This window comes from Schistocerca cancellata, chromosome 9 (genome assembly GCF_023864275.1).
Source record: "Schistocerca cancellata isolate TAMUIC-IGC-003103 chromosome 9, iqSchCanc2.1, whole genome shotgun sequence".
Lineage (NCBI taxonomy): Eukaryota > Metazoa > Arthropoda > Insecta > Orthoptera > Acrididae > Schistocerca > Schistocerca cancellata.
Window position 1 is genome coordinate 62,931,860 of NC_064634.1, and position 13,480 is coordinate 62,945,339.

The window sequence follows — 13,480 nt, forward strand, 5'->3', positions numbered from 1 at the left end:
AGTGGTGCTATTGTAAACATACACTCTAATTTTCTGGCAGTTAATTATTATGTACCTCTGGGATCAGTTTTGACCTCCCTTCCTTCCACTCTGTATATAAACGATATTGCATCAGCAGTAGGTGACAATGCAGTAATTTGCAGATGATACTTCACGCATAATAAAAAGTGACTCTGTAAAAGAACTGGAATCAAGTGGTTCTGCAAATCTCACTGAGGCTTACAAATATTTCAGTGAAAACATGCTGCAAATGTTAATAAGTCAACATGCCTACAACTATAAGCAAATAAAACTTCAGAAACTGACAACATTTCTCTGTAACTGGGATGCAGTTCTCAAAGGAGTAAGAAATTACAAATTCTTGGTTATCATCACTGATAAGCATTTGACATGGGAGGACCATATCAGCAAAGTATGCTGAAAAGTAAGCATCAACATATTCCTAATGAGGACAATGTCTAGGACAGTAAATAACAACAAACAAACACACACACACACACACACACACACACACACACACACACACACACACGCCATTAACAAAGTACTACGGTCTAGTCTACTGCCACTTATCCTACAACATTTTAGTCTGCTGCACATATGCATATCTATGGGTTAGTGAAGCTTCAAAAGAAGGTTGTTAAATGCATTGCAAATCTAACCTCAAGACAATCCTGAAGAAATAAATTCAGGGATTTCAATAGCATGACAGTCCCTCCACTATATATAATAGACACAAGTATGTACATGAAAGCGTTACAGTACTGGTGGTGGTGGTTAGTGTTTAACGTCCCGTCGACAACGAGGTCATTAGAGACGGAGCGCAAGCTCGGGTTAGGGAAGGATTGGGAAGGAAATCGGCCGTGCCCTTTCAAAGGAACCATCCCGGCATTTGCCTGAAACGATTTAGGGAAATCACGGAAAACCTAAATCAGGATGGCCGGAGACGGGATTGAACCGTCGTCCTCCCGAATGCGAGTCCAGTGTGCTAACCACTGCGCCACCTCGCTCGGTCGTTACAGTACTATCTCGCTGAATACAGATATATACAATTATAATTCGAGAAACATCTACACAGGAAGCGGCTCAAGTTATCTGAAAAAGATCCAGTAACAGCTGGGAGCATTTTTCACAATAAATTGCCACCCAGAATAAAAAGCATTGAAAAGGCACGTATTTTCAGAAACAAATTAAAAGATTATTTAGTCTCCTTAGCCCTACATAGTTTAAATGAAATCTACATCAAAATTGTCTACACATGGATTAAGAAATAAATAAATTAGGCTTGGAAATGATACACTATTGCAGATGGCAATATCAAGAAAAGAATTTTTTAAAATACAGAAATATGATAATATCAATGATGATGGTCGAAGTAGAGAGGATATAAAATGTAGACTGTTAATGGCAAGGAAAGCGTTTCTGAAGAAGAGAAATTTGTTAACATCGAGTATAGATTTAAGTGTCAGGAAGTCATTTCTGAAAGTATTTGTATGGAGTGTAGCCATGTATGGAAGTGAAACATGGACGGTAAATAGTTTGGACAAGAAGAGAATAGAAGCTTTCGAAATGTGGTGCTACAGAAGAATGCTGAAGATTAGATGGGTAGATCACATAACTAATGAGGAAGTATTGAATAGGATTGGGGAGAAGAGAAGTTTGTGGCACAACTTGACCAGAAGAAGGGATCGGTTGGTAGGACATGTTCTGAGGCATCAAGGGATCACCAATTTAGTATTGGAGGGCAGCGTGGAGGGTAAAAATCGTAGGGGGAGACCAAGAGATGAATACACTAAGCAGATTCAGAAGGACGTAGGTTGCAGTAGGTACTGGGAGATGAAGAAGCTTGCACAGGATAGAGTAGCATGGAGAGCTGCATCAAACCAGTCTCAGGACTGAAGACCACAACAACAACAAATTTAAGTGTTAGGAAGTGTTTCCTGAAGGTATCTGTCTGGAGTGTAGTACAGTATGGAAGTGAAGTGTGGCCAATAAACAGTCCAGACAAGAAGAGAATAGAATCTTTCGAAATGTGGTGCTACAGAAAAATGCTAAAGATTAGATGGGTAGACCATGTAACTAAAGGCGAGGTACAGAACAGAATTGGAGAGAAAAGAAATTTGTGGCACAACTTGAGTAGAAGAAGGGATCGGTTGATAGGACATAATCTGAGACATCAAGGAATCATCAGTTTAGAATTGGAGGGAAGTGTGGGAAGTAAAAAATACAGAGAGAAACTGAAAGATGATTACAGTAGGCAAGTTCAAATGGATGAATGCTGCACTAGTTACATTGAGATCAAGAGGCTTGCAAAGAATGAACCAACATGGAGAGTTGTATCAAATCAGCCTACAGACTGAAGACCACAACACAACATTAGAAACATAATTTTTATACAGATTTAAACAAAATGTGTTACTGACATGTACAGATGTACTGTGGAGCCATTAGAGAGGTTGAGGCCAACATCCAGGAAGGCGGCTGAGGAGTCCATGTGGAGCGTATGGGAGAGGTTTCAAGGCTGAGGAGGAATGAGGATAGGGTGTCTTGGCACTAGGTCCAGATCAGGAAGAAATCATCAATGAACTTAGACCAGACATGGAGTTTGGTGTTTGGGGAGGCTAGGAAGGTTGTCTCTTGATGGCCCATAAAAAGATTGGCCCAGGAGGACCTCATCTGACTATCCATGGACATGCCATGGAGAAATAATTATCTGTGAGGATGTAATTAGCTAGATGTATTAGGATTGGAGTGGTGGCTTTGGATCCAGAAGTATTTTTGGGAGGAAGTGTTCCATTGCAGCAAAGCCATCGACATGAAGGATGTCGGTATACAAGGGGAGGCATAAATAGTGACAGGTAGGGATCCAGATGGTAATGGCAGGAAGATGATCAATAGTTGATGAAGGAAGTGGTTCGTATTTTTAATATGAGAGCCACGGCTCTGGGTAATTAGTAAGAGGTACCGATCGACAAGAGTGGTGAATCTCTAGGTGGGAGCACACTAACCAGCTCCAATGGGGTTTTTGAGATTGTGCATTTTATGGATTTTGGAGAGCACATAGAAGACAGGTGTACAGGGAGCCATTGGGGTAAGGAGAGAGATGGATTTAGGGGAAAGATCCTAGCATGAACAGAATTGGAGAGAAAGATTCTGAATAGTGATTGGAAGTTATGGAGGACTTCTGGGATGGGACCACTATAGCAGGGTTGTGGGGGAAGGTGTCAGACACCCAGCAGATTCCTTCTGTCAGATACTCATTGTCATTCATCATGACATTGGTGGAAGCTTTGTCTGTAAGGAGTATGATTAAATCAGGGTCAGTTATGAGGCTGCAGTAGGCTGTTGTTTCGTCAAGTGAGAGGTTTGTGTTTTTGAGCAGGGACCCAGGAGAGAATGGTGAGGCCGAGTTGGAGGTAAGGAATTCCTGGTAGATAGTCACGGATGGTTAGGTGGGAGAGAGATGTTGGATATTGGTCTGAACTGGAAGAGGCAATAATCAATGTTGGGATTAGGTTGGCTTTGGTTGGAGGAACTGATAGCAAAGAAGTGTTTCCATTGAAGGGATACGGAGACTGATAGATTTTTGACGAGTCCGGCATCACTGGGGTACCATCAACAGTGCCTGCAATTAAACAGCTGCCATGCCTTAAACACACACACACACACACACACACACACACACACACACACACACACAATCTCAATATATATCCTCCAAAGCTAGTCCACAAACAGATTTCCTATTCCACATCCTTAACCATCCCTAATCTGCCCACCAACTGCAACAGGCAGCACTAAGAGAGCAACCCGCTCATCACCCAGTATCAGGCTGAACTGGCACAATGGAACTATGACCTTTGCCAATGCTTCGACTATTTAAGATTGTGCCCAAAAATGAGGGAGACCCTACTGCCAACTAGATGCTGTATAATCATATCATGAAGCTACCTTCTATATTAATGTGGGTTTTGCTGCCAGTGTCTGGGCGCACAACCTTCATCTGCAGTACTAAACGATGACACTACAATGTAGATAGTGGATTATGTTTCCGAGGTTTACTGGGGACTTCTGTGCAAGGGCTTATTGGCGATGCCCGGGATTGTACTACTTATGGCATACGATTGGGCATCAGATGGTTTGGTTTGGTTGTTGGTGGGGGGGGGAGGGGGGGGAGGGGGGGGGGGAGACCAAACAGCGATGTCATCGGTCTCATCGGGTTAGGGAAGGATGGGAAAGCAAGTCGGCCGTGCCCTTTCAAAGGAACCATCCTGGCATTTGCCTGGAGCAATTTAGGGAAATCACGGAAAACCTAAGACATTCTCCCTTTCAAAGGAACCATCCTGGCATTTGCCTGGAGCAATTGAGGGAAATCACGGAAAACCTAAATCAGGATGGCTGGACGTGGGATTGAACTGTCGTCCTCCTGAATGCAAATCCAGCGTGTTAACCACTGCGCCACCTCGCTCAGTGGGCATTAGAGATCACAGGAACTCATAAATCTAATATCAGATGTCTTCAGATTGAGAGACTGGAAAAACAGCAATCTGATTGAGACAGTAGGAGTATTGTGAGTTGCTGATACAACATCTACCCTAGTATGAAGAACAGACATAGTATACAAACACTGATCTCCAATAAACTATGGCATACCCATTGACAGGTCATGCACCACATTGAGTGGAGTATAAGAGTACATCAATCTGTGAACAGAAAAAAGAAATTCCCACTATTTACTTGATTACTAGTCGCCCCCATTTCCAGAAAGAGATGGACTGTGGGCAATTTGTTAAATACAATATGCAAAAAACCATAAACGATCCCTATCAATAAATTATATTTAATATTATTGCAAATCACTGTTTAAAAAGGCAATTGTTAACATTGAAATAAATTAAATGCATTAACAGGGATGCAGTGAATGACGACATGATACCATGAAATAATATTCATTAAATTGGTACACTTTCAGTCTTAAAAATCTACTAGAGGATATTTTGGATATCAACTAAACATTATTGGAGCTGATGAATCAATTTGGATGGGAGGGATAACATGAAGCTTCCCTTCTACAGTCAGTAACATAGTACCTAAGACTACAATGTGATGCAAATTCAAATTGTAAAATTATTTGTATAAAATTCCATCCACATGGGAATACACAGACTTGAGGAGCACCAAGGCATGCATGCACAGGTAAAGATTATGTAGTTGCTGGAGGATCTTCTATGTTGTCAGGCTGTACTTAATTTAAATTTTTTGTTCCTGACATAGGCCTATTGTCATGTTCAGAAAAAATTTCATGGCTCACAACCATAAGTCAGAAAATTCATCAGCAGCTATGACAACCAGATGTGAAACCTTTAGTGTGTGATGAAGATCATGTAGAACAGTTTATGCAAGGAATTGGTGTAGATATAGAAAAGATAACTGCATTTAGTATAAGTCTGCAAACCTCAACCACTTCCAAAGTACCTTTTTGTGAAGAAATAACCAATAACTAAAGATGACAACTACTTTGTTAAGGTTTTCTTTACCAAATATTTTGCTTTGCTTCCTTATTATAAATTGATAAATTTCTACAGCCTAAATATAAGTTACAGCAATAACTTATGTTGTATAAACCAAAGACAACTATAACTTGGCATAAAAATTGTAAAATATATTGCCCATTTCAGAGTTTATAAGTTATAGTATAAGAATTTCTGGCAGTAAATTCAACTGAATGGCTTAGAGTTCAGATGTTGGAGCACTTCGGTAACACTAACCGGCCCGTAAAATAAGCCAGTGAGCCAGTGATCATAATTACTGCCACCTCCTTTTAGCTTGACTTGATACCAGGAACTTGAGAAGTATTCCTACAATGTGGTACAAATGTTCTAGACATTCATTAAAATACACAATCACTTTCCAATATCTTACCAATGAATCAAGCCTCAATCCCCCTGAACCTATGTGGTAGTTCCACTTCGTACCTGCACGTGCTGTTAGGCCTGGGCCCACTTATACATTACTGATTCATGTTGTAATTCATTAATCATGTAGCTAGTAACTAATTATAGCATACTACACAGAGAAACATGGGCTACTCCAGAATAACTGAATGCAAAGGAGATAAAATGCAATGTGCCAGTAAGTGAAGTAATCTGTTACAAAGGATATAATCTAACATCCACCTTCAAACTGCACAGAAATGAGTTCTGTTATGATACAAAAAAGTTAGGACTCTAAACATCTTCTATTCAATACATGAAACCTTCAGTCAATATCAAGTACACCTTCTTCAGTATGTTGGTAATTAGAAATATTGCTGGATAATGTTACCACAAAATTTCAGTTGCCAGTATCAATGTATTATCATTTCCTCATCTAAAAATAAACTAGGAAAAGGTGCTGATGTGATACACAGGGGTGTACATAATTGCATTAGGGAAGAACATATCACCACCAACTTCAGCAATTTAAAGTTGCTTACAGAGGTGCCGTGGAAGTCGAGCATATTTCTACAACTATGGCGCCAAGCCCACATGAACCTACAGGCTAATAAAAGGATGCAAAAACAAGTATTTTGCTCTCTCACTCCCCATAACTTGGTAAGAGTTACGCACTGCTTGCCCACCCCTTTTCTAGCACTTTTCATTGCTGATGTACGGTATATTTACAAAATATGTCAGCATTCTAATCGACTATCTCTAATAAGAAAAAAACATAGTGCGAACTTCACGAGAGGCTTTAACTACATTGTCAAAAAGTGTCAATTAGGTCTAGAAATGAAAGACAGCCGAAGATTCCTGAAGAAATATTTATGAAACGGTCATGGTTAACGTACGGTCATCAGGAGAATTAAAGTGCTTTCGGCAGACTTAAATTACCCCTGCTGCAACCATTTTGATTATATTTAGAGTAAGTTTATTATACCAAACTATTGTTTGTTCGGTATACTAACACACTGCTTGACTCAATGCATAAGTCGTTTTCTATGGACCGCGATGTTTGTGTGAGTAAAATTCGTCTAAAATTTACGCTATCACAGTAACTTATGTGCAATTTCTGTAAGCTTCACTAAATAATCCCATCCAGAGTTCTGGGTACTGAGGTCACTGAAGATGTTGACTAAACTAGTTGCTACTGAACTGGATGACAATAGCTATATCAGTAACAGTTATTGCACAAACCTCTAAATTAAATTCGAGTTCAGCATCCAAAGTACACACTTTTACGGGGAACGATTTTCCCGCTTTTTTTCTTCTGAATGGTGGCATTTTATCCTTCATTTTCTTATCACCGACCATTAGGCCGCACTTCCCAAACTTCGACATCTCTACCGATGAGGATATACATAATTTCGCCGTGCACAACAACCTCTCACATCACTGTACACACTGAGTCCATCTTCCACTGAACTAATCGCAGACTAGTATTTCAATTGTTGTTTACAAACAGGCAGGAATGCCAATACTCCGCGGAGCACGTTTGTTCATAGATTTTGGATGAATGTTTTTCATAAAAGAGGCTTTAAATAACACTGTTTGGCGATCTTTGACATGTGACTATGCACTTCTGTAGTTTAGTTCAATGTTTGAGAGACATTCGAGGTCGGATGCATGTGACCTGTAAACAAATCTTTTATCTCAATATATCTTTGTAATTGTAAGTATGGCATTCCTGTTAAAAGACAATTTCTATTGTCACTTGCAGACGTCAGGATCCAACAGAAAGCGTGAAGAAGAGAAGGAATTTGCGAAAGGCAGACGGAAGGATCATCTTTTTCTCTGTGAGACATGGAATTCACGTTACGTAAAGGCAATCAACGAAGAATTTATTTGTAGTCACCTCCTGCAGTCACTGTCAGTTCTCCATAACCGATGAAAGAGAATGATATATGTAGTCTGAATATGGTGTATACTGCTTTGTATCAAGTCTTGAACCAGTAAACTGAGGTTCAGAATTGGAAACCTGTAACAACTCCATTGTATAGTGTGCGGATTAATTCGTATGTTAAGTGGTTTTTAGTTTTTAATTTAAATTACTTAAGCGTTAAAGCTGTTTATCTAAACGGAAAGTGCAAAGAGAACTTGTAGGACCAGGTTTACTTGTATTAACAGTACCGGCAATGTTGATGTTTTTTAATTTTAAAATTTAGGGCTACCAAAGACAATTCCACAACAGTATCTCACTGTATAAATCTCACATTGTAATTTTTTTATTCGCTTTTAAATGACTTTGTTAGCATTATCAAATTCAGAAAATTGTCATTAATATTTGAACTTGTTTAAGTGAAGATAATAAAACGAATGAAAAGTGTCTATGCCCTATTGTAAAACCTTCAATAGTATGGGTATAGGCTACAGAAAATGATTTCTTTATTGGGAAGCAGTAGGGGGTAATACAGAGGTATAAAAATAATAGCATTGTCAGAAATATGTGCAACCCAATGCAGCTTGGGCGACACTGACTTGATCCAAATTTAATGAAACCAGGCCCATGAAGAGACTGTTTGTCAGTGTTGCCAATCTGTTACTGTACCATAAGTTCTGCAAATTCAGCCTGTTATTGAATCAGTAGAATGTTTTGTGTATAAAAAGTGGGAATCTTCATATCAGTGCATGGATTATGCATGAGGTAGAAATTTACAACAATGAACCACAGACTGAACATGAGCAGCATCCTAAGAATGTTAATGTGTGCTGAGGTAAAATGCTTTGCTGCACACAAGTTCAGAGGCATCAAATAGGTGGATTCACATGGCTTTATTTTATTTTATTTTTTGCTGGTTATTTGTGTTAGGGAAGTGGAGCATACTTAAAATCATGCCATTTCCACTCAAATGAAGCATCACTGTTGAGAAATAACAGCCACCAAACAAGTGCAGTTTGAGACATCAGAAAAACAAAGTCCAATGCATTACCAGGCAGGTTTATGTAGTGCAAAATATACAGCTTAATAGGTACTTCAACAGTCATTTCCCTTGATCAAATGTGCAGCCTTTTAAAAAACATTTTTGTTATTTTCTGTATAATTTATATGATGTGTTCCTACATTTTATTGTGCAGCACATACAAATTGTTCAACAGAATATATATAAAGTAAATAGGAAGATTAAAAATGGCAAGTAATGATACCTAATAGTAAAGCATTATGAAAAAGAATAAACTATGAACCTAGAAAGAATGCTGCAAATACATCACAGTTATTAATCCAAGTCCGGCAGTAAATAACACACCTTCTCTTTCTAACTTAAGAAACAGATGAGGAGGAGAAAGGCAGTTTTTTTTTGGGGGGGGGGGGGAAGGGGAGAATTTTGAAAAGTAAAGATCATCATCCAAATTCCTGGATGAGAGAGACTCACCTGTAGAGAAATGATACTTTTGGTTGAGGTTACGAGTGAATGAGAGGATATCTTTGACTGATGCAGTATGGTTTCATTTGGGTGTGGGGCTGAAGGTGAGGCCTTTGGAAAGAACAGATGTACCAGGCTTATGGAGGGGACTGAATGAGGCCTTGAGGACTGAATTGGGACCTTGGTGTTTGACTATGATTGTTTGTTTGTGGGTGGAGATGTGCTGGACTTTGGGAATTTGGAAGTCAAGTAAGGAGACCTGGCTGAGCTTGTTGGCCAGAAAAAAAAGGTAGGGGGGGGGGGGATTGTTGGAATTATTGTGGGTGGTAGTTTAGAGAGATTAACATCACTTCTGAGACTCCCAGACTATACAGCTTCTTTAAGAGGTGTGAGACATTTTGTTCAAGTTCATGGCTAGGTTCAAGGAGTTTGTACTTCAGCATGATAGCACATCTAGGGGCTAAAAGGTGATGGATTTCATACAGAGACAGAAGCTATTGGGGTTGTTGGTTGGTATAGGCAATGTATAGTTCAAGGACAAGGTCGGCAAGGGTTAAGAATTCTTCAGTCAGAAATTTGAGGGGGAGTTTTTGGAAGGATGGATTGCAGCCAGATATTGGCACCTTTAATATAAGGTCATCTTAAGCAATGCCAAAGGTTAAGCAGGACTGGACAAATAGTAACTGGAATTGTTGTTTCGCTATGATGAGAGCATGTTTGGGAAAGGAAACTAGTTATTGTGGTAAAGGATTTGGAACATGAGAGTACGTATGAATGAATGACAACTTCGACTGGTGCACCTGAAGAAAAAAAGGAAAAAGATAGTGAGATGAAGGATTTCTGTATATGGACACATGAAACATTGATAGAATGAACAGAAAAGGGATTATCATTAACTACAGTAAAGATTGCTTAAAAGCATATGACGAAGCCAGCTGGGATCTTTTTACTTCCTCTTATTTTGCCATCTGACTCCTGAACTTCATTTCATTTTCATTTTTGCCTAATTACCATTAAAGCACATGAGTGTAATCTGCATTTTCATAGAAGAGAAAGATTGGCCCTCAGTCTTACAAAATTTAGCACCAGATTTAATTTTGTGCTTAGCTTTGTGGATGTAATCAATTTCCTAATTTATTTTGACTGTTCCTAGTCAATATCTTTTATTATAGGGTGAAATCAATAATTGTTTCATGACTTAAATTCTATTGTTGACTTATTAACAAATATAAAATCTGTAATAATTTTAAACATTTGGAAGAACTACTACTCAGATTACTAAAGTATTTGTTTGGCTCTATTTGAAAACATATCAGCAAAGCCAACCGATAATTAGTTCCAAAATAATTTCCAGGTTTGTCAAAAGTATTGTTTGTGTAGCGATATCTGTTAAATTCATCATTTAACCAAATAATTCGGCTTAACCCTTGTAGTAGAAGAAGCTTAAAAAGAAGGAATTTTTCTGTATATTCAGTTAACTGAATGAATTATGTTTTAATTGTAATTTCTGAAAATTAAACATTGAAAAGTGTATAGTTTCAGTACCTATTATTGTGAGGATATATAAAGGCCTGATTTTTGCTCCTGAGACAGTCCACGGCTGATTTTCAGATGAGAAACCTGTATTGGTTAGGTCAACAATAAAGCATCAGTTTAACCACGAAATAAGTCTAACACAAATAGGCTGCATGTTAAAACAATAACATTGTCTGTTCAGTAGTTTCACACATTCCATATTATTCTGCAAGAACTGTGCGGTCAGGTTTTTACTGCTCATAGATGTTAAACGGTAAACTATTGTAGCAGTATGCTGATGTTTGCCTGCAAACTATTAATGAGGCGTATCAAAAGTTAACCAATAGTGAACTGGACTTATTGTTGTGTTGTGGTCTTCAGTCCAGAGACTGGTTTGATGCAGCTCTCCATTCGACTCTATCCTGTGCAAGCTTCATCATCTCCCAATGCCTACTGCAACCTACATCCTTCTGAATCTGCTTAGTGTATTTATCTCTTGGTCTCCCTCTATGATTTTTAGTCTCCATGCTGCCCTCCAATACTAAATTGGTGGTCCCTTGATGCCTCAGAACATGTCCTACCAACCGATCCCTTCTTCTAGTCAAGTAGTGTCACAAATTTCTCTTCTCCTCAATTCTATTCAGTACCTCGTCATTAGTTATGTGATCCACCAATCCAGTTTTCAGCATTCTTCTGTAGCACCAAATTTCGAAAGCTTCTATCTTCTTCTTGTCTAAACTATTTAACATCCATGTTTCACTTCCATATATGGCTATACTCCACACAAATACTTTCAGAAACGACTCCCTGACTCTTAAATCTATACTCAAGTTAACAAGCTTCTCTTCCTCAGAAACGCATTTCTTGCCCTTGCCAGTCTACATTTTATATCCTCTCTGCTTCAACCGTCATTTGTTATTTTGCTCCCCAAATAGCAAAACTCATCTACTACTTTTACGTGTCTCAGTTCCTAATCTAATTCCCTCTGCATCACCTGATTTAATTCGACTATATTCCATTGTTTTTGCTTTTGTTGATGTTCCTCTTGTATCCTCCTTTCAAAGCACTGTCCATTCCGTTCAACTGCTCTTCCAGGTCCTTTGCTGTCTTTGACAGAATTACAATGTCATCGACAAACCTCAAAGGTTTTATTTCTTCTCCAAGGATTTTAATTCCTACTCCAAATTTCTCTCTTGTTTCCTTTACTGCTTGCTCAGTAGACAGATTGAATAACATTGGAGATAGGTTGTAAACCTGTCTCACTCCCTTCCCAACCACTGCTTCCCTTTGATGCTCCTCGACTCTTATAACTGCCATCTGGTTTCTGTACAAATTGTAAATAGCCTTTTGCTCCCTGTATTTTACCCCTGCCACCTTCAGAATTTGAAAGAGAGTATTCCAGTCAACATTGCCAAAAGCTTTCTCTAAGTCTACAAATACTAGAAATGTAGATTTGCCTTTCCTTAATCTATCTTCTAAGATAAGTCATAGGGTCGGTATTGCCTCACGTGTTCCAAAATTTCTATGGAATCCAAACTGATCTTGCCCGAGGTAGCCTTCTACCAGTTTTTCCATTCGTCTATAAAGAATTTGCGTTAGTATTTTGCAGCTTTGACTAATTAAACTGATAGTTCGGTAATTTTCACATCTGTCAACACCTGCTTTCTTTGGGATTGGAGTTATTATATTCTTCTTGAAGTCTGAGGGAATTTCGCCTGTCTCATACATCTTGCTCACCAGATGGTAGAGTTTTGTCAGGACTGGCTCTCCCAAGGCTGTCAGTAGTTCTAATGGAATGTTGTCTACTCCTGGGGCCTCGTTTCGACTTAGGTCTTTCAGTGCTCTGTCAAACTCTTCACGCAGTATCACATCTCCCATTTCATCTTCGTCTATGTCCTCTTCCATTTCCATAATATTGTCCTCAAGTACATCACCCTTGTATAGATCCTCTATATACTCCTTCCACCTTTCTGCTTTCCCCTCTTTGCTTAGAACTGGGTTTCCGTCTGAGCTCTTGATATTCATACAAGTGGTTCTCTTTTCTCCAAAGGTCTCTTTAATTTTCCTGTTGGCAGTATCTATCTTACACCTAGTGATATATGCCTCTACATCCTTACAGTTGTCCTCTAGCCATTCCTGCTTAGCCATTTTGCACTTCCTGTCGATCTTATTTTTGAGACGTTTGTATTCCTTTTTGCTTAATTCATTTACTGTGTTTTTATATTTTCTCCTTTCGTCAATTAAATTCAATATATCTTCTGTTACCCAGGGATTTCTACTAGCCCTCGTGTTTTTACCTACTTGATTCTCTGCTGCCTTCACTATTTCATCTGTCAAAGCTACCCATTCTTCTTCTACCATATTTCTTTCCCCTGTTCCTGCCAATCATTCCCTAATGCTCTCTCTGAAACTCTACAACCTCTGGTTCTTCCAGTTTATCCAGGTCCCATCTTCTTAAATTCCCACCTCTTTGCAGTTCCTTCAGTTTTACTCTACAGTTCATAACCAATAGATTGTGGTCATAGTCCACATCTGCTCCTGGGAATGTCGTACAATTTAAAACCTGGTTCCTAAATCTCTGTCTTACCATTATATAATCTATCTGAAACCTTCTAGTATCTCCAG

General features: G+C 38.9%; 1 protein-coding gene across 1 annotated transcript in view; it reads right to left on the reverse strand.

The window, feature by feature from the left end:
* Nucleotides 1-7,420, reverse strand: part of LOC126100209 (merlin) — a 170,593-nt gene extending 163,173 nt beyond the window's left edge. The window contains exon 1 of the mRNA XM_049910771.1: nucleotides 7,176-7,420. Within this exon, the coding sequence (XP_049766728.1) occupies nucleotides 7,176-7,319 (144 nt within the window). The 5' untranslated portion in view covers nucleotides 7,320-7,420. The remainder of the gene's footprint in view (nucleotides 1-7,175) is intronic.
* Nucleotides 7,421-13,480: the final 6,060 nt, after the last annotated feature.